This window comes from Blennius ocellaris (genome assembly GCF_963422515.1).
Source record: "Blennius ocellaris genome assembly, chromosome: 13".
NCBI lineage: Eukaryota > Metazoa > Chordata > Actinopteri > Blenniiformes > Blenniidae > Blennius > Blennius ocellaris.
Window position 1 is genome coordinate 5972167 of NC_137662.1, and position 19891 is coordinate 5992057.

At 41.9% G+C, this 19891-nt stretch overlaps 1 protein-coding gene across 1 annotated transcript; it reads left to right on the plus strand.

Moving 5' to 3' along the window:
- Positions 1-249: 249 nt before the first annotated feature.
- pik3ap1 (phosphoinositide-3-kinase adaptor protein 1) lies at positions 250-18074 on the plus strand (the record flags this gene model as incomplete). The annotated part of the gene is made up of 19 exons (XM_080507381.1): positions 250-305; positions 1621-1676; positions 5222-5290; positions 6410-6835; positions 7838-8067; positions 8220-8361; positions 8449-8591; positions 8691-8823; positions 8915-9111; positions 9217-9394; positions 9487-9549; positions 9636-9881; positions 9974-10033; positions 11790-11983; positions 12085-12157; positions 12325-12492; positions 14374-14444; positions 16934-17034; positions 17960-18074. The coding sequence occupies 19 exons, from the start codon at positions 250-252 to the stop codon at positions 18072-18074; spliced, it is 2721 nt and encodes a 906-aa protein (XP_080363507.1).
- Between the last annotated feature and the right edge of the window lie 1817 nt (positions 18075-19891).

Genomic DNA, 19891 nt, shown 5'->3' on the forward strand with positions numbered 1-19891 from the left:
ATCGTGTCGAAGTGATTCCGGCTGAGTGGGGGCTGCAGATGAAAGCAAAACGATCTTTAAATAGTAGTTAAAGATGGCGGCTCGATACGTCGTCCCACAACACTTTTGATCAATGAAGCATGCATTCAATATATTGCCTATTTAGATATGTGAGATAAACTTAACTGGTCTTCTAAACGCTTGGCAAATGATATTTCCTGCAGTACAAGGTAATGACTTTGTGGCCTTGTTGAATTTTTAATGTCGGGGATGGCGTCGTGGCTGCCGGAGGACGCCGGCGCTCACAGGGCCTCCATCATGCTTCTGTTTTTTCGTGGTCCTTCGCCATGTTTCCCTTCTCAGTCGCTCCACTTGTGAATGTTTCTATTTATGAGCCACAAACAAGGGGGTGTTGACCACAGGTGCAGTAATTGAAAAGAGGCCTTTAAGTTCGATTTCAGGAGGAAAGCTTTCAGCGCCTCGTGTCTAAAAGCCCATGAATTGAATTTGCCGTGCTCTCCGGCGACAAAGCCTGTCAGGTGGGAGCGCCGGCTGTGGAAAATGTCAACGCTATTTTCCTCTTTACCAGTCAATGCAATGCTTGTTTAATAGTAATTGGAATCTTATCCCGCTGTTTGCTCATCATTTCCTCCGCCTAGTTATTCCACACCTAAACTCCATTTAAGTTTTTAATAACATTTTAGAATAGTTCCCATTCAGGTAAACAGAATCTGATTTACCTTGATGGATTGAAAATGTATGTCTGACGCCAGTTTATTTGATTTATTTATTCAAGGGGGCCTCAAATGGAGAGACTTTAACAGAGGCAAACAAATGGTTTCCATACCTTTTCCAAGAGCACAGAGGTTTGCAGAAACTGAGATTTTTTTTTTTTTTTTTTTTTTTTTTTTTCATTTTGTTCACCTCTGTGCTTCTCTGTTCCACCAAGAATGAAAATAATGTTACACAGCCTCCATTTGTTTACTCAGGAGCATTTTTTTATTTCAGCTGAATACTCTTTGTTTTCTTTCTTCTTTTTTTTTGCAGCACACAAATTCCCCAAAGTGGACCTGTAAAGAGAGAAAAGCACTGTCCACCTGAATAGCTTGTCTGCGGGTATATTTGTAAAAACTGAGCCCATGTGCAGGAGACTAAAACTATTCCGTGATAGTTTTGGATTTCTCTCTCTCCATAAGACTCTCATTGTGTTGGGAGTACCTGCTTTGTACAAGTGCTTGCCAGCTGCTTACCAAATGAGGTTATAGTGTTTCCCTATCAACTGTAAATTTCAATAATTTGTCGGAGGGGCCTCTCGCTGTCACTTTTTATCATATTATCAATGACGACTCAATTTTCTTCTGCCACTCCATCTCAAGCACTGACCCCCGGCCCTATTACAGTCCTGTAATGAAGTGCAATGGAGTGGTAATTGGTCCACATTATACCAGATCAGGTAACATTAGACTTATTTTCTTATCACAATGAGCCCTGCCGGTGACTCTCAATGAGAAACCAAACACAGATCCTTTCTTATGCAGGCCGTCATCCAAATAACATTTCAGCCAGCGAGACCCTTTCCCCATTTCAGTTTTCCATTTCAAGATTGCACTCCGTGTCCTCGGCTTGTGCTTTGTTTCTTAGCTTCCTCCACTCCCGAAGTCCTCTCAAGCAGCCTCCGCAGGCGGTGCGGATTCCAGGTGAGAGCTTTCCCCCCGGATGGGGAAGTACAGTAAGCGAGATGGTAAGGTGACCGCGGAGTCGGCGATATTGGACGTACAGTTGCTCTGCCCTCCATCTGTCGCGGCCGACTGCCTCACTCTGTTCGGTGCCTGAAACCTCCGATCGGAGATTTCCCATGTTTTCTGTTATGTGCTCCTCTATGAGGACAAAACATAGAAATTAAATGGCATCTCTACTTGAAGAGAGCCGTATTTTCAGCAAAAGACCTCTATGACATCTAATATAGCATTTCGTTTGAAAAATCCCACTTTGTGCTTTTTGTTACTTGTGTTTTTAGACTATATTAGTCGGTTGTGAGACACAATTGTGACTAGGCTCATCTAATAAACATATTTCTACAAATTATGATATCAAATTAACTGTACATTTCTGACACAACATCCTCAAAATGGCATTCATGTAATTGATATTTCTCACCCGTGAATGATAGATTGAATAATACAGGAAATACTCAGTAGTTATAATTGTTATCAGGTTCAAATGTGATTAAAATGATCCTCCAGTCAAAATCAGTGATTCACTGATTTATTTTTTTCACTGGCTTGCATCTGATATAAATGTTGATACAATTAGATTTGTTAAGACTTTGAGTAACAATGACTTTACTCAGGAAAGTTGTCAAACTATAATTTCTTCCCAGGATTAAATGTTTACGCATACAAAAAGAAAAAAGAAAATGTTGTAGTAAAAGAAGCCAAACATAATCAGGCAAGCTTATATTGAGCCTCACATTAAGGTTTGTAATGGTTGGCTCGGGCCGCTGCGAACCCCTCTCCATGTAACGTTGACTAATCCGGTGCGAATACAAGCAAGAAGTATCAGAGAGCCGCCGCTCTGAACTTTAGCAGGACGTCAGGTCGCTGCTGTGATGTGAGTCTCCAGCAGAGTCGCTCTGCGCGCGAAAAAAAAAATAAAAACACACCCGCCTCCAAAAAAACAGACAGGATATTGGATAACAAGGTTAAAATATAGGAGCACAAATATTCTTTTATTAAACTCAGGCTGCAGGGATTTGATTTGAGCCACCTAATAGATAGTGGTTTCAAGGGAGCCCAAACAAAAGGTAACAGGCCGGTCATGCTTGTGGTAGCTAATGGCAGATTTAGAAGAAATTAGGAGATTCTTTTTCTACAGGAAATTGTACTTAAAGACGGGTCATGGATCACCCTGCTCCTCACAAGCGGCTTCTGATGTCAGGGGGTGAACTTTTGCTGGGGTCTGCCTCCGTAGGAAGGAGGTCAGAGCAGGAGCAGAAGTAATTGCGTTATTGGAGGCAGGCAAAGCTGAGTAAATTGATTTTTATGGCTGCGACTCACAGTTGGACATGTGAAAGGACTCTCCTCGTGCGATTTTGTATGACTGCAATTAAAGAAACTCAAAACTGGGGGCAGCGCATTTCCACGTGCCAAAACAAACTGTACGCCACGGTGAAGCTTTAACCTGGGAACCCACAAGCACAGCTTGTTGGCTGGGATTTGACAAGCTTCTGGAAGTTTGGTGAGGTTAGTCTCACTTGAGATTTCACGGTGTAGTGTTTTTTGTGTGTGTGTGTGTGTTTTTTTAATCGACGACAGTGGGACCATCAGTTCTCATCCAGTGATCATCATCACTCATTGGTTTTTAGTGGGCGTTCGCGTCACCTTCCAGTTGGTTCAGACGGTGCAGGACACACAGGTGACCCTGGAGAAAAGATAATTGGGCTCGTGGGTCGTGTCAGACGGAGGGCAGAAGGAGGATCGCTGGAACTTTCCCTCCTTGTCAGCAAAACGTCTTGGGGTTGTTGGGTTTTTTGTTTTTTTTTGGTTCACGAGGTATCATATGTGTTTCTCCCCCTTCAGAGTGATGTAGCTCATGTTGATTTAACGCTACCAGAGACATCTCAACGAGCGTAATTTAAACCTGTGGATAAAACGAGTGAGGAGAGTGAGATTGAAGTGTTGCCCCAGTCGAGGAAAGGTTCAAGTCTGTGTTGTGACCTTCTGACTTCCGTCCATGAACGAAACACATTTATGTTCGCCTCCGTGAAAGTAAATGACCAATGCTGTCTATCGGCCTGGTATCGACCCGTTCCCTCAGTCAGCTGGCTGAAGGTGAAGCAGGTTCCACACAGGACATTGGCCGGTCAAACATGGAGACGGAGGCAGTGCAGATGTAGGACTGAAATATTATTTTGTGTCAAAACACTGGAGAATATCCTTTTTTTTCATGTAATTCCCAAAGTTCATCCCTGTGTGACTTCCCCAAACTTGACTGCTTCACTCCAAGCAAATTCACTCAAAACTTTTACCCCAAACTACCGATCGAGAGATAGAAAAGCTACTTGAAGTTTGTACTCCACTGCTTCATCTGCAGGTACTCTGTTACAGGTGGAAAATAGATTTGTTAAAATCTGTAGGGAAAAGAAAAATACTCGTCAGTTTCTTTATACTTTTTAATTATCGTATTAAATTAAATTCAATCTGTCTGCATGAAATATTTTAGGCACAATATATAAGAAAAAAAATATGTTTAGGTATCAGTAAGATTACATTTCATAAAAAGAAATACTCATAAACGTACCCAGTGTTCTATTTGAATGCAGTAGTGTAATATTTGTATTCATCCTTGGAGTTTAACTAACTAAAGTACTATTTCCATGTTGATGTGTCCTTAATCTTCCTCAATCATTTCTGAACAGCTGAGGAGAAAAGTCTGTTTAGGACACTCTAGAGCACCTCAGTCCCATTATATGTGATGGAATAATAAATACATTTTCTCATCTATTTAGTACCTGCATCCGTGCACCTTGTGTGACGTCGTTTCCAGAGTGCTGACTGGTGTGAGTGTCTCCTGCCCTCCAGTGGTCGCATCAGTGCTCTGCTGCCTGGTTCACCCTGTGGGAGGAGAAATTCCTGGACGCAATGTGGAACTTCACATTAGTGAGTAAGAGTTGCATTGTGCACGTGGCTTTCTCGAGTCATTCATTTATTCATCCGTTATTGAACTGACTGTAGCTGTTACTGTGCGAAGAACATGATTCATTGTATCACAAGGTTTGCTCGGTGTTTTCAGAAATGATACAATATGCTGCCAATCATGACAGTTTGCCCTGTGAACAACCGAGTGTCTCTTTGCTGGGATTTCCTTTGATGACACTGTTCCCCGAAGATGAACAAAGAGGTCCAGAAGATGGATGGAGTCAGTCGATACGCCTTTAAATGAACAGATATATAAATTTAAGCTGAACTTTGACATGAGCACAATGAAACAGTGTCTTGGCTGTTCTATTACTGATTGTTGATCAGTAGATTTATTTCAGTCCCACTCTTTCAGTATCAGTCAGACTACAGAACTCTCCAGACCCACTGCACCTTGTTAAGGAAGTCAAAAAAAAGGAAGAACAGGACAGGTGAATATTTGTTCTTGTGTGTACAAGTGTGCGTGCGTACGTGCGTGCTATTTTTTTTTATAGAAAAGTCCAGAGGGCCCGTGTTAATCTTTTCTCAATCGTCTGCGCCTGCAGGGCTCAAACTTCAAGGCGAGGTCGTTCCTGCACCGCCGTCTCGACCGAGCAGCCCCCTGCACACAGCCCGTGAAGAACAGGAGCTGCACACGCTGACACCTCTGTGTTGCGTTCTCTCACTTCTTCAACTGTTTCAGGAAGTGGGGCAGAGTCACCAAAATCAGGAAACTGAGTGTTGCTATTAATACGGCAGCGAAGGGCTGTAGCTGGTCAGAGCTCGTATCGTCTCAGCTGACGAGTGAAGAAGCCTCTGCGACACTCGACACCGCCAGGAGGAAAGTTTGGGGGTCAAACGATGCCTGTGGTTGGGTGATCTGGTGCAACCTGGAGGATTTATAATCATGGAGGGGCCTGTCTCAAGTTCTTCATCAGGTAAATGTGACACATCCGACGTCCTTGTATTGTTTGCTTGCTTTTTGGTTGTAGTTTCAGTGGATAAAGATCTCTTAATAGACTTTTTTTTTTTTTTTATACAGCGTGGCTCTGTTTAAGCAAATTGATTTTTTTTAAGGGGGAATATGATTCATTCTCTTTTTTTCCTTCCAACTCGGTATTCATCGAATTAAAATTTCTTGAACTTTCACAGAGAATAGTTTTCTCGAATTTAGAAAAAGAGGAAGCTAGCATGTTTACCCATCCGGTATAGGTAAATTCCTCTGTTAATTTAGGATTTCCCACACATAGTGGGAGTTTATCAGTTTATTACCAAACAGATGGCGTGTCTCAACCGCCCGTCATTAGTGAGCACTGTGATGAAGGTGAACACTCGTGTTGGGGTCCTTTCCCAGTCAGCGTGTACGGAGGTGAACTTGACCTGATTAAACACTGTAATGAGTCAAACAAAATTACTCTGACCACTGTTGACACTGTGCCGTGTTTGCACAAGTCCTTGTTGGCTCGGCGCTGAAATTCCAAACAGATCGGACATTATTCGCAGTCACCTTGACATTCCACGGCCACAGAGCCGGTGCACTGTGGAGCATTTCTGCTGCGACGTGGAAACCAACGCATGACGTCTCCAGTCTCACGTCGTCATTTTGAGCAGGGCTGTGATTTATTTCACGTGGTGAGGCAGGGTCAGCAATGTTTAACAGACCACTTCGATTTTTCGGATAATTTAGAGGCTGAACTGGATCGAATGCACGTTTAGAGCCTGTGGATGACACCGCACTATGCTTTGTGTTTCAGAAAATCCAGAAACCACCTCCGAGTGCGAGCTGTTAATTCTGCACACTGCCGAGGCGCAGGAATGGGCAACATACCTGCAGCAGATCTTATTGTCTCAGAAGTTTCTCAAAAGTTCCATTTTGCTGTATGCGGTCAGCAGCCCGGGCGATCAGCCCCACGGATATGACTTTGAGTCGTTCCAAAGCTGCAGGTGCATCGTGCTGCTGCTCACAGGGGTCTTCCTGGACCTCGCCACTGACTGCGATCTGCAGGGAGCGCTTCAGAAACTCCTTCGCCCTCCGCACAGGGTGGTGGCGCTGCTGTGCGGCGTGGAAGAGGCCGACGTTTCGACAGAAACTTTCAAAGACTGGTCAAGCTGGAGAAAGATCTATGCTGAGGACGAGCCTGCTGTTTACGTTTCCACCATACGAGAATCAGTCGCTGACAGTATGCAACGCTTTACAACGTTTCATTTTTACCTATTTGTGCATCTCAACGGGTCAAACCACTGTGAGAAGAATAGGAAGCAAACCAAAAGTTCAGGCTACTAAGAACTATGTGGAAAAACAAGCAATTATTAGATTTTTTTTTTTTTTACATTAAACTCACAGCACAAGTACCTTGGGTTGCTCAAAGAGTTGTCCTTAATCTTCAAATATGCCGATTAGGAAATTCGTATCACTTTACTGTCCCTCTTAGAGCCAGGTGCGTCATGGCGTCACCTTTACGAGAGTGGATTCAAAAATCTGTTGGAAATTATTATTTCCTGCTGGGGAAGCCAATCTATTAGAAGCTTGTGGAAAGAGTAGCATGCAGTGTGCTTTTGTAAAATACTCGTGAAGTCTATGAGGTGCATCGTACTTTCCATCCTCAAAATGATATCTCTTAAAACTTAGTTTTGATTGATCAGTGGTGCAGTAACTCTCTGCTACGTCAAGCCTGAAATGCACATTTGCAATCTAAATTCCTGGGTCATGCTGGGAATTCCTGTATGAACTGTATCGGTATGAAACGACCAACGCAAAACACTGATACTGTTATTATCCTGCAATAATACTCAGATATACAGTTACTTTGGAAGTGCGTGTTGGTAATGTTTGTCCACCTCTGTACCACTTTCTGGTCAAGAGTTAAATATCAAATCCAAAGAATCCTTCATTTGTAGAGACAGTGTTTTATTCAGATAATCCAGATGAGCAATGGTTTTTTCTGAAGATGTAACCTCTGTGCATTGTTTCATTTAGGATTACTATGAGTTAGGAGTGATCGCAGAAGTTTCCAATCTCAAAATGAAGCGTCCAAAACCAAATGTGTCTTCTGAATGAAGCTAAAAATAGAAATCTCTGATGTTGTTAGTTTGTGAGGGATAAGCACTGAACTTTTTTTTTTATTATTTATTTGTTTGTATTTAAGTGGAAATAACCAATTCCCTGTTGATTTTTCTCAAAGGCAGACAAGTGAAGGCCAAACGTAGCAGCAAAGCTGCTGCAGCTGCAGCGGGGTCACACGTCTCAGCCGCCTGTTCAGCTAAAAATCCCGCCGCTGATGAAACGGAGGAAGTGGTGTCAGAAAAGCAACGGCAAACTGTCTTAAGGGATAAAGAGAGCGCGAGCGAAAGAATCACGCCAGACACGCAGCTCACCTGCCTCACCGTTCAGCCAAACAGAGTCCCGTGCGGGGTGAGGCTGGAATAACTACCGAAACGTTAAAACCACCGTGTGACGAGTGTCACTACGAGTCCAGGAGGGTTTCGATTCAAATTTAGATAAATCATCACTATAAACCTGTACTAACATTTGCATTTTCTTTTCATTTTCTCTTTTCAACAAAGGCCCGAGAGACACTTTATATAATCTTCAAAGACAAATTAGATGATTGCTCAGCACCAGAAGTGGAGTTTTCATCTGAAAAATCCACAATAAGGGTTCCGGGCTGCGTGGAGAATGAATACACCTTAAGTGTTATTGCACCTGGCAAGTATTTCCATGAGGTCCTGTGACCTTGAACTGTTTCACTCGTCTAAACTTTGTATCATAGTGTGTTTTTTTTTTTTTATCCAGACATGCCTGCTGGATTGGCATCGCTGACGTTGCACGCCGGCCAGTCACGTGTCAGCCTGAGGCCTGTGACGTACTCCACCAACATGGGAGAAGTCAGTCGGTATCTTGAAAACGCCTCTGATCCCATTAACTTCATCTGCCAGGTGAGCCACGGTGTCGTGTTGTGAGTCGGGGTTGTCCACTAGTTTGATGGTCCTTGTTTTAACTCCTGTCTTGTTTTAACTCCTGTCTTGTTTCAAAAGGCCTTCAATTTGACGTCTAATGCCACCGAGACTCTGGACAACATGCTGACGGATTCATTGAAATCCAGGATGCCTGCAACGAGTCTTCAGCTGTTTGGAATCAAACAGCTAGAAGAAGACAACATGTCCACATGTGAGTAAAGTCTTTGTTCTGACTCATCTGTGAATTCCTGGGCTGCCCAACGTGAACGAAGACGTGTTTCCTTCTTTGCTTTGTGCTTCAGATCAGCGCACAGAGGAGCTTCCCACTTTGCTGCACTTTGCTGCCAAGTACGGCCTGAAGAAGCTCACCGCCACTCTGCTCCGGTGTCCCGGCGCTCTGCAGGCTTACAGTGTGATGAACAAGCATGGAGACTACCCCAACAGCCTGGCAGAGAAGAGTGGCTTCATGGATCTCAGACAGTTCATGGACGAATTTGTCGTGAGTGTTTTGGCTTTTTTTTCCTCTCCCAAATGTTCCCTGGCGAGATTTCGCCGGACAACTTTTGTGAGCGTCGGGTCTTGTCCCGTGTTTAAACCTCTGCAGGAGACAGCAGACATGCTGAAGTCTCACCTTGAGGACGCCATCAACCCAGATGACGGCGCGGAGGTTTACGAGTTCATGTCAAACGCCTCTCAGGATATCATCATGAGGTACTCCGCTGGTCCGGAGGATATATACGAGTCGATGCTGGGGATCGATCCTGAATGCGCAGACGACCTATGTGAGACTAAAACCTATTTATCGATCCTAATAAATGACGAACGATGCCAAACGGGTCGGCGCTAATGCTGCAGGTGCCGATTTTATATTTAGATGAGGTGATGACTGCGGTAGACGAGAACCCCGAGGAAGCCATGCTGAGGAAGTTCTTTCAAGGTAAATGTTTTCGCCGTCCTAAATACAATCCCTCTTGGTAACACCTCACGCCGTGTGATTGAGTTGGTCCCGCGCATTGCGTCCAGGTAAACCGCATGGCGCCGAGGACAACACGGGTCTTCAAAGTGAGAAAAAGGAAAAAGATGATCATGAAAACGTGGATGAGACTGAAGAAGAGGAGGATCCATACAACCTGTCTCCGGAGGATATCTACGATACAGTGGACCCAGAAGCTTCCTATAACTCTGTAATCCTGAACCGTCCACCAGCCCCCATCCCCAGACCGGAGCGAGAGCCTGAGCCTGCCAAGTCCGCCACTTACATCTCCAGAGGTCATTTTCATATTAGAATTAATTCTGTTCATGTAATTTATACCATTGCATGTGTACTGAACATTATATATATGAACTTCATTTTTTGGCAGTGTTTTTAAATTCGGATTCATCGACGAGCAGCAATCAAAAGGACCTGGGATTACCTGCAGGTAAAACTCCATTTACACATGCTGCTCATGTTTTCTTTAATTGTTGGTTCTAAACCTTTACAGATGCTTTGTGGGTCTGTGGTCTGTCGTCGGTTGCATTTAAACTTTGTTCCTCTTGATTGCAAGACGTCGTCAGGCAGAGTTCACCAACAGACGCTTCCAAAAGAACAGGCGACAGACCAGACCGGGAACGTGATGATATATTAATAAATCAGACTTGACATTGATAAATTACACTGTAATTGACTTAGTTTGGCTAAAATAAACTCGGAAGTGTTGCAAGATATAGTAATATGACACGACAAACTGGCATCAGACAAGACTCAGGTTGCCACCTACGTAAATACACAGTGGGAATTGGGGAAGACAAGACACAGGCGATAACAATAAGGAGCATGGTAAACACACAAGGGTAGTAAGACAGGACGCAAAGAAACATGAGCCTGACTATACAGGTACTGAGGCATCAGCTATACACATGAAACAAGGAACACGATAAATAAAATATGACGGAAATTGAGAAAGACATGACTAAACCACGTCAGGGTTTTAAACTAACATGAACCAGATAAAGAAGAAGTAGCACAGCTACACATGAACATGATCTTCAGTGTTGAAACACAATAATCAGACTGTAACGAAACACATCAAACACTAACAGAACCACTCACTTTTAATCTACAAATAATAAACTGGACAAGCCAAGACATACTTTTAACTAAAAAATACTGATATTGTGAAAAGACTTGGACTCTCGAATGCTGCGGTGGATTAATATGAACAAATACACTCATTACCATGACACGAAACAGTGGAATATCTAGATAATATACAAACAATACTAGAGAACACAAAACACCAAAGTAAACATCAGTTCTTGATTTGTGACAACATTTCTCTCTTTTTTTTTTTATAGATTTGGCTTTGTTTTGGTTGTCAGGTCAAGGTTTGTCTGATCTAAAATCTATCGGCTCAATCTCTTGAGATTGTTGTTTCAGTCAAATTTACAGTGTGTTTGATCTTCATTGAGTTTTTTATTTTATTTTAAAACACTACCTGACCACCTCTAGGTTTTACAACGGGTCCAAATTAGGGTGCTAACCAGTAATGACCATTTTGTTTGCTATGATAAAAAAAAAAGACAAATATTTTGAATAATCTTATTTAGTGTCTGAATAAGTGAGATTATGCAGGAACAAAGTTTTATGAATCAAAAATGCGGTGCGACTTCTTATAAGTGGGGTTTGTTGAACGAAAATCCCCCTGAAAAGCTGTGAAACCTGCGATGCTGAGCGAGGATGAAGGCGTGCGACACAGCAAAACCAGACAGTGTTGCTTTCTATTCCTGGGGCGGGTTGAGGGTGAGAGAAAACAAACTGTTTACAGGTACGTGTGCTTCCTGTCACTCTGCTCCTTGGCCGGAAGCGACTCACCTACACTATGTGTAGCGTGCTGTGGCAGCGATGGGCGAGAAAAAGTCGTTCTCTCAACGTCACTCTGGTTATTTACAGCAAGTTAAATAAAGGCCTTGTCAGACTGGTGTGAGAAGACAATTAAACACAGACGACCGATTCACATGACTTTGTCTCGACGCAGCAGCAAAACACGAGGCATGGCACTGACTTTATAGCGTTGTATAAGTGGCAGTAGGACATTAGAAGAAGTTTCATTGTGGCTCACCTTCATGAGCTGTCTTGATCAATGTTTGCATTTCTAAAACTTGTTTTTTTGTGTGTGACTTTTTCTGCCGCTTTAGTTCGGCCGGTGACGGAGGCTCCACCGTCGACCTACGACCCCTACGCTGGAATGAAGACCCCGGGTCAGAAGCAGCTTATATCCCTGCAGGAGAGGGTAAAAGTCGGGGAAATAACTGTGAATGAGGCTGTCCAAGAGTTTAAGGAGTGGCAGGTTGACCATGAGCGCAGGTCAAACTCTATACGTTATCAGCAGGTAGATGAATGACACAAGTTTTGTGATCTGCCAAGTGCTTACTGGCAATCCAATAATCAATCCGACATCTTGTTTACTCTTTGTGTTTGTTTTTTTTAAAGCAAAATCTGAAGAAATTGAGAGACAGCATCACCAGGCGACACAAAGAGAGGGAGAAGGAAGGAAAGGAACTTGGTATAATAATTTATATTAATTTCTATCATAAGAATGTGAACTTTTATGTGTAGGTGTGAGTGGCGTAACACATTGATTACATAGCCATCCCTGTCTTACTAGATGTGATTGCTCAGTGGGTGATAAGTAACACTCAGGTGTATGTCATGTGGTCTGTGCCCTCGTAGATTACGAGATCAGCGCCCCGCTGCAGAGGAACATGTACTGGAGCTCCGACGCGACAGGAGAGTGTGCGGTGTATGAGCTGGCGCCCAGGGCGGCGGCTCCGCCTCCTCCGGCCACTCAGTCTATCCAGAGAGGCAACTGGAAGACAGGTAGCACGTCCAGCACCTCCAGTGAGTTCTAATGTCTTCGGGATTGTCTTTGCCTCCAAATGCAAAGACAATCGGTTATCTGTTATATCGAGATTAAAGAACAAAAAACAGTAATAACAGTCATCTGTGTCGCCATCGCCGGTGTTTATGAGGCCCCAGATGTGAAGAAAGTATGTCATTTCTGTCACTTGCTCCACTTTTTAGCCAGTGTGTGCTCATACAGAAGATTAATTGATTTTCCCTTCATGATGTAATTCAGGGAAAATTCAGGGAAATACCTACTCCCCCCCCCCCCCCCCCGGCAGTAGATGCTCACTTTGACCCTACCACAGGGAGATAGAAACTTCGAGATTACTGATATACTGACTAAATTCAGTGCAATATGGACAAAAAAGGAGCAATTACCCTTGCAGTTAGCAAGAGCTAGCATTAGCATTCGCCACTCGGTAGTAACTCACGAACCACTGTAAACATTAGCATATGATACTGGGAAGCCGCGTCTTCTCCAGGGTCACCAGATTTGACTGACTGCTTATAGTCCCAACTCGCCCACCTCAATGAAAACCGGCTCAAATCTCAACTTCTGTAGAAAGTCTTGTTGAAAGAATAAAAAATATTCCATGCATAACAAGCTCTTAAAGGAGCCCGATTGCATGGAAACCTTTCCATTATGGCGGCGCCGATCTTCTGTTTCAGCCACTATGTGGAGGACGTGGCTGCGTGAGTTTTTTTAAAGTCTGCGTCAATGAAATTGTTTTTCTTCCTAGAAGCATTTCGCACGTCAGAAAACGTTTGGTTAACGTCTGTCAAAAGACTCGAGATCTATGTGGTGCCAAACGAGATATTTTCTACAATTTCTCTGACTTTTTTTGTGGGTATAAAACAGACTTGTGGTGTTGATTAGGCAGCTTTTTTTTTGTGTGTGTGTGAGAAGATGAGCCTCTTGAGCTTTAACCACATTGCACTTTCAAACTATCCTAACACGTGTTTTGCCTCAAACCAAGTAGTAATCTTTAGTCGAATTCAAGCCCTCGAGATTTTTTCTTTCTTCACATTATTTGATGTGATTGTTAACAGTTGGTGTGGAAAAACTCAGAATGGAGATTTAATGCTGCTTTTTACAGATTTTAAAGAAACTTTCACCATCACTCTACATTGAAAACATTTCAATAAAATGATCTTATTGTAGTTTGCTTCACGTACTGATGAACGTTAACTATCATTTCATCAATGTTGAAATGAAAGAGAGTTTAAATTCAGTCAGGAAGTGATAGTTCAGACATAAGCTTGTTTCCTGTAACATTAATCTCTGGTAAACTCGATGCAGATACATTTAAGATGTAAGATTAACGTCTTTTTTGTTTTCTCCTCGAGAGGACAAATGTTAATGTTTTATCTCGTGTCTCCATTTAGACCAAGATCCTGCTCTTCTTTAACATCTGCAGAAGTACATGTGGGGGGAAAAGAATCATGTTAAACACATTCTATATGTAATATATATAACTGTACATGTATAACTTATTTTAGTTCATGTGTTCACTCAAACTTTAGGACAGTTTCATTACATTTGGGTTTTCTCTATGAATTTTGTCACAGCAAAAAGAAATGCTTCTCAAAGATCCAAGTGTTGTCTGGATACGATGAATGATCGTCAGACCACTACTTTGGTGTCTGATCTCTCTTTGTTTCACCTCACTGAGCGTTCAGACCTCCTGACGACGTTCCGCAGTACTGTAAAAGCTCTGTCAGACCTCAGAAGATATTTTTATCCACGTTTGGTTAAACAGTCTTACGACACAATTCACCACAATGTTCAACACCATGAAAAGCTTGAAGTCACATGTTCGCCTGCCTCTCTGGCCTGTTTTTTTTTTTTTTCTTCTTCTTCTTCCTTTCCTTCAGGTAGTGGGAGTAACCGGCTCAGCACTCACAGCACCTTCAGCTACAGCAGCGGGACGGAGCCAGACTTTGAGGTAAAGCCCAAAATTAATCAAAGGTGCTTTTTTGCATCATCAAGGAACGTGGAAACATTCATCTTCACTCGCTCTTACCTTCTTTTACATCAGAAATGAAGCCCAGAACAACTCATGACAGCTTTATTTCTGCTTATTCTCTAAACACCAAACTGAAACGCGACCTTTTACCTGTGTCACATAGACACTCTTACCTTCCTGAAACACTCAGATCTACTTATATCTCAACCTGCAAGAGACACTGATCTTCATGTTTTTGTTTGATTCTTTTTATTTTTCTGGTAAAAAAAACAATTTAAAGTAGAGGGACAATGTTCCTGATGCAATTGATCTTTTTTTTAGGCGTCGATAACAATGTTTGCTGTTCTTGCATATGAGACGAGACAAAGCTGTCCAGTCATCACAGCATTGGGGGAAGGACTCAACAATCAAACAAAACATCTATTAGATGCAGAGTTAGGAAACATTATGCTGTGCAGGAAGAGTCCTCTGACATTTAAACATTATTTTAGAGGAAGAAGAAAGGAGAAAAGTGTATGCGAATCTCTTTAAAAAAATAATAATAATTTTCGGACAATTATTTCTCACGGATCAGGAACAAGGTCGACCATTCACACTTAATTGATACAGCATTTTCACACAGGTTGGTAAAAAATAAAAGTGCTTCACTGTAACTGTGAGACGGAAACCAGAAAGAATAATACAAAATTTACAACAAAAGAAAAAAAATCATTATAACAAGGTTAAAGGACTAATGAAATAATTACATTTACACCATAATGTTTTCAAGTGAAAACGTAAAACTGGTTGCGTTCTGGGTGTCGGTTTATACAACCACAGTGCTCGAGGCCACTGAAAGTAGATGACAATAACAACAATGTTTTCCTCCAGCGTGTCAGTGCCAGGCCATGTTTATACTAAATAAAACTAAAATGCCAAAACAAAGCGTTTTTCATTTGAAACATTTGATGAACAATTTACTTCCGGACCAAACGAACTGCTTGTTTCAGGTCTTCAGGTTAACAGTGTTCATCATTTCCCTACTTCTTACCACTATTCAGTCTTTTAAAAACTATTCAATATTCTGCCTTTTACCCAATTAACAAGGTTCCAGCTGCACTGGGAACAAGTGTCAAAGTGTTATTCACAGAAATAGAAATAGAAATACTTGTGTAAAAACAAATAGCTTTGATAGAAAATAACAACTTATTTACTTATCTTGATTCAACTTGTGTCATAGATCTGAGTCCATTATCAAAATTCCACTATGCTTCATTCTTCATCTTGAACTCTCAATCATCTTCAATGAATTTGAAACAGGTAACGAGCCAGTTTGAAAAAAGTCAGGAGGAGAAAGTACAGATAACTGTTCAAACGTAGAGAGGAAAAGAAATGTTATCAAAAAAAGTCAAAATACACAAGCACTGATGTCTTAATATCGACTTAAATACAATAATAAAGAACCAGTACTTTAGTACCACGCCTGCAAAGTTGGTTACTGTGCTAAAGAAGTAATGGGTTACTTTCAATTTAAGTCCGCAGGTGAGACTGATAATCACATTGTTTATTTCCCAACCCAGACTTCAACATAAAAGGAAAGAGCAGCAGATAAACGCCTTCCCGTATTCGTCAGGGCAATGCAGACACGGCAGAAGTGAAACGATTAATGTGAAGCTCATCGTACGAAGAAGGAACAGCTATGGGAGCGTGACGTTCCTCCGGAGGAAAGGCGAGCAGCGAACGTCACGTCACGCCAGCGGCGAGGGGAACTAGTGGCTGAAAGCGAAGCAGGTTATACAGTGACGATGCCGCAGCCCTCTTTCTCTCCACATGGCCTGATTTAGAGGAAATGTTTGACGGCGTCCACTGTCAGGGAAGATATCGTGTGTGTGTGCTGCACGTCAGACGGTTTAATCAGGGTCAAGGGATGAAATTAAACTATAAAATCACAAAGAAAATCCTAACTTTAACTTTTCATTAAACATTAAATGAGAGTAGCGAACGCAACAATGAGATCAGAGCTGCGGTCAGTTAGCTTAAGCGTCAAAAGCTATTGTGGTGATACATTTAAAAACAAAAAAAACATGTAGAGATCATGTACCAGGAGAAGTAACAGGATAAAATTAGGCCGTGTTTGCCCGACAGTGAAACCAGAAAGCTTGCATTTTGGGCGTCCGTTTACACGACGGAGAATGCAACTTGATGAAAATGGCTCCCAAGGTGGGACTTTAAAAAAACAAAAAAAAAAACGCTCAGGCTCCATCTCTATGGAAATGACCCAGCCTAACTGAGGTCAACAAAATGTACAAGAGACTAATCACTTCTTCACTTTGATGCACTTCAACCCTTCTCCACTAAAGAAGTCATTATTTCCACATTCGTGAACTTTTGTGAACATGTGCATATTTCACACCTTGTTGTTCAGACTGAACATTGCACAATCACTACATTAAAGATTGTATTTGTTACATATGTGTTCATTTTGAAAGGACACCATAGAAAGTCTTCCCACTCCACCGCGACCTTCACGACCTTCTGATGCCGCAGCCGTCGAACCTCCGCCCAGAATTCCTCCACGGATCCCCGAAAGGTCAGACTGAAGGGCGGGGGGGGGGGGGGGGGGGGACCCAGATTACCGATTCCCATACAGTACAATGTAACAAGATGCATTTCAGCGTAACACGTAACTTACAGTAAGGCCGATCATCGGAATGCGAAATGCTACAGAAACATAGCGACTGATTATATATGTGTGTGTGTGTGTGTGTGTGTGTGTGTGTGTGTGTGTGTGTGTGTGTGTGTGTGTGTGTGTGTGTGTGTGTGTGTGTGTGTGTGTGTGTGTGTGTGTGTGTGTGTGTGTGTGTGTGTGTGTGTGTGTGTGTAAAAGCACTGATGAGGGAGATAGTCAATGAGAAAGAGGAAACGTCTCCCCACCACTGATCCACAGCTGATTCCGTCAGAGGAAGCCAGAGTGACAGTGACGTTGTCACTCAGTAAACACATACAGTGTCTCCTACACAGAAATGTAGCGGGAAATTAGAGCAAGAACGAAAGTGATTGATAAGATCAAATTGGGATTCAAAGTTGTTCGAAACTGTTCGGCCCGACTGCGATGAGGAAGTTTGTGAAGCTTCTCTCCAAAACTCATCTGTTTTATAGGCAATGTGAGCTGCAGCGACATGCAGCTTCATTTCTTCTGTTGCCGAATGCTGACATGTAAATGTATATTATTTTACTGTGTACTGTTGCGCATGACGATCTTGTTTTATCAACATATTCCCTCAATCTATTTATTAATCATGAAGAAAGTCGCCAAAAAAGGGAAACGTAACAATTACATGTCTATATACAAATATAGATTGGGAGAAAATCAAATGTATTTTATGTGGACGGTGGGAAAAAGTGTTTACTTTCTAGAGCTAATCATACTGTGGATTTAGAACGTGGATAACAGCGAAGGTTGCGGTGATTCCTCCTGGGTGCAGACAGCTCAGTGACCTGTGTGTTTCTTGTAGGCTGCCAGAGATGAAAAACGAGCGCTACATATCCTGCCCCAAGAGAGTTCTTCCTCAAAGACCCTCCCCCAGACAGACGGACCCTCCACCTCCGGTTCCTCGCCGCCTCCGGTGATCACAGCATTTACTTCAGCTCGTTTGAATCAATGAACTCATGATTCTTTTTTTTTGGTAAAAGAAATTACAATGAAGACTGTTAGAAACCATCAGACTTAAACATGAGCAGAGAAATATTTTTCAGTGACGTCTAACTGACTGTGTGTGTGTGTGTGTGTGTGTGTGTGTGTGTGTGTGTGTGTGTGTGTGTGTGTGTGTGTGTGTGTGTGTGTGTGTGTGTGTGTGTGTGTGTGTGTGTGTGTGTGTGTGTGTGTGTGTGTGTGTGTGTGTGTGTGTGTGTGTGTGTGTGTGAGTCTGATCTACACAATAAGTACGCTGATGTTGGAGATTATGCTGTTAAAGAAATTGTCATAATAAATATGTAAACATGATGATGATGACGATGGTATATTAAACATATGTACATCATGACAACTTGATATATTTACACACATTCATACATCTATACACAGTTTATGTATAGATGCACCCACATACATGTTTATACACTCTCTCATACCACACATGCACACAAACATTCCTCGTGTCTAAACAGGACTAAAAAGCAAAGTTTATTAAGTGTGTCCCTTTCTTCTACATACCTACATTTTTTTTTCAGTATCTTACTGGCTCCTCAACAGCAGGAGTGTCAAACAGTTTAGTTCAGAGGCCACAAACAGCTAAAACAGAGCCATAATCACCTTTAAAACGTAGACTGGAAAGTTCTTCTTTATTGTGGTACAGAGTATACGTGATATAAATGTATATATGTTCTCAAAACCAAACAATTACTACTAGAAATGGCTAAAATATCACCATAAAGTTTTGCAGTAAACCACTGCTCCACCTTCAAGCTGCATCAGTTTATAAAAGCACTTAGTTTATATTTTTTTCACATTATATTCTATTTTATTTTAACTTCGCGAGGCCTGAGACTGTACAGCACAGTACTGTAGTGACATTTGAGGATATTGTTTTTTAACTGAACTTAGTGTACAGCATTAAAAATATTTCTTGTAAACCTTGAGCTAGTATGCTTGTACATAGATTTTCCTATAAATTCAGAACTTTGTAAAGAAATATAGGCATGCCAGTTTAAGACGTCTCAAATGACTGACCTGGGACCAGTTGAGAGCTGTTTGGTCACTTGATGGTGCTCACTATTAACTGTTTGCCCTTTAAAGGTCGGTTGTGGGCGAATGTTTTGGTTTTTTTTTTTCAAATGACCTCAGTGTGGTGAACATTAATGGTCACTGATCTGGCTGATAAACATCTCATGTTTACATTTTTCTTGGAAACTTGTAGTGTGTGTCATCCCCCTGGACTTCTGGGTGAAACTTTCAAAGTGAAACCCTTTTTTTTCAGATGTGTGTGTAGATTTCACTGCTGAGGGGAATTAAATCTGTCGACACACTATGGGGACTTGACACCTGACATCTTCAGGCAATTCATTTTAATTATAAGAAAATTAAACATGTCTGAGATGTACTTCCATATTATGTCATTATCCTCTCTTCTTTGTGTTGTTTTAGATGAAGATGTCAAGGCTGCAACACCATTTAAATTGATTCATGTAGCAGCTCTGATAAGAACTATTGTCTGTACTGTGTCGGTTCTTTGTTGCTATTTTATATCAGTGCAAATACTTTCTAAAGTTGTGCTTGTCCGTGTGTTCAGTTGACAAAAAACGGGCAAGTTTAGAAACCAGCTGGTAAACTTTTTTTCTATGCTGGTGACAAAGTTCATTGGATGGAGACACTTCCTGTAAATTATACTTTCAAAGTAAAACCTTTCACAACCAGTCAAGAAATTGAAGTAACCCCCCGAGAAATGGCA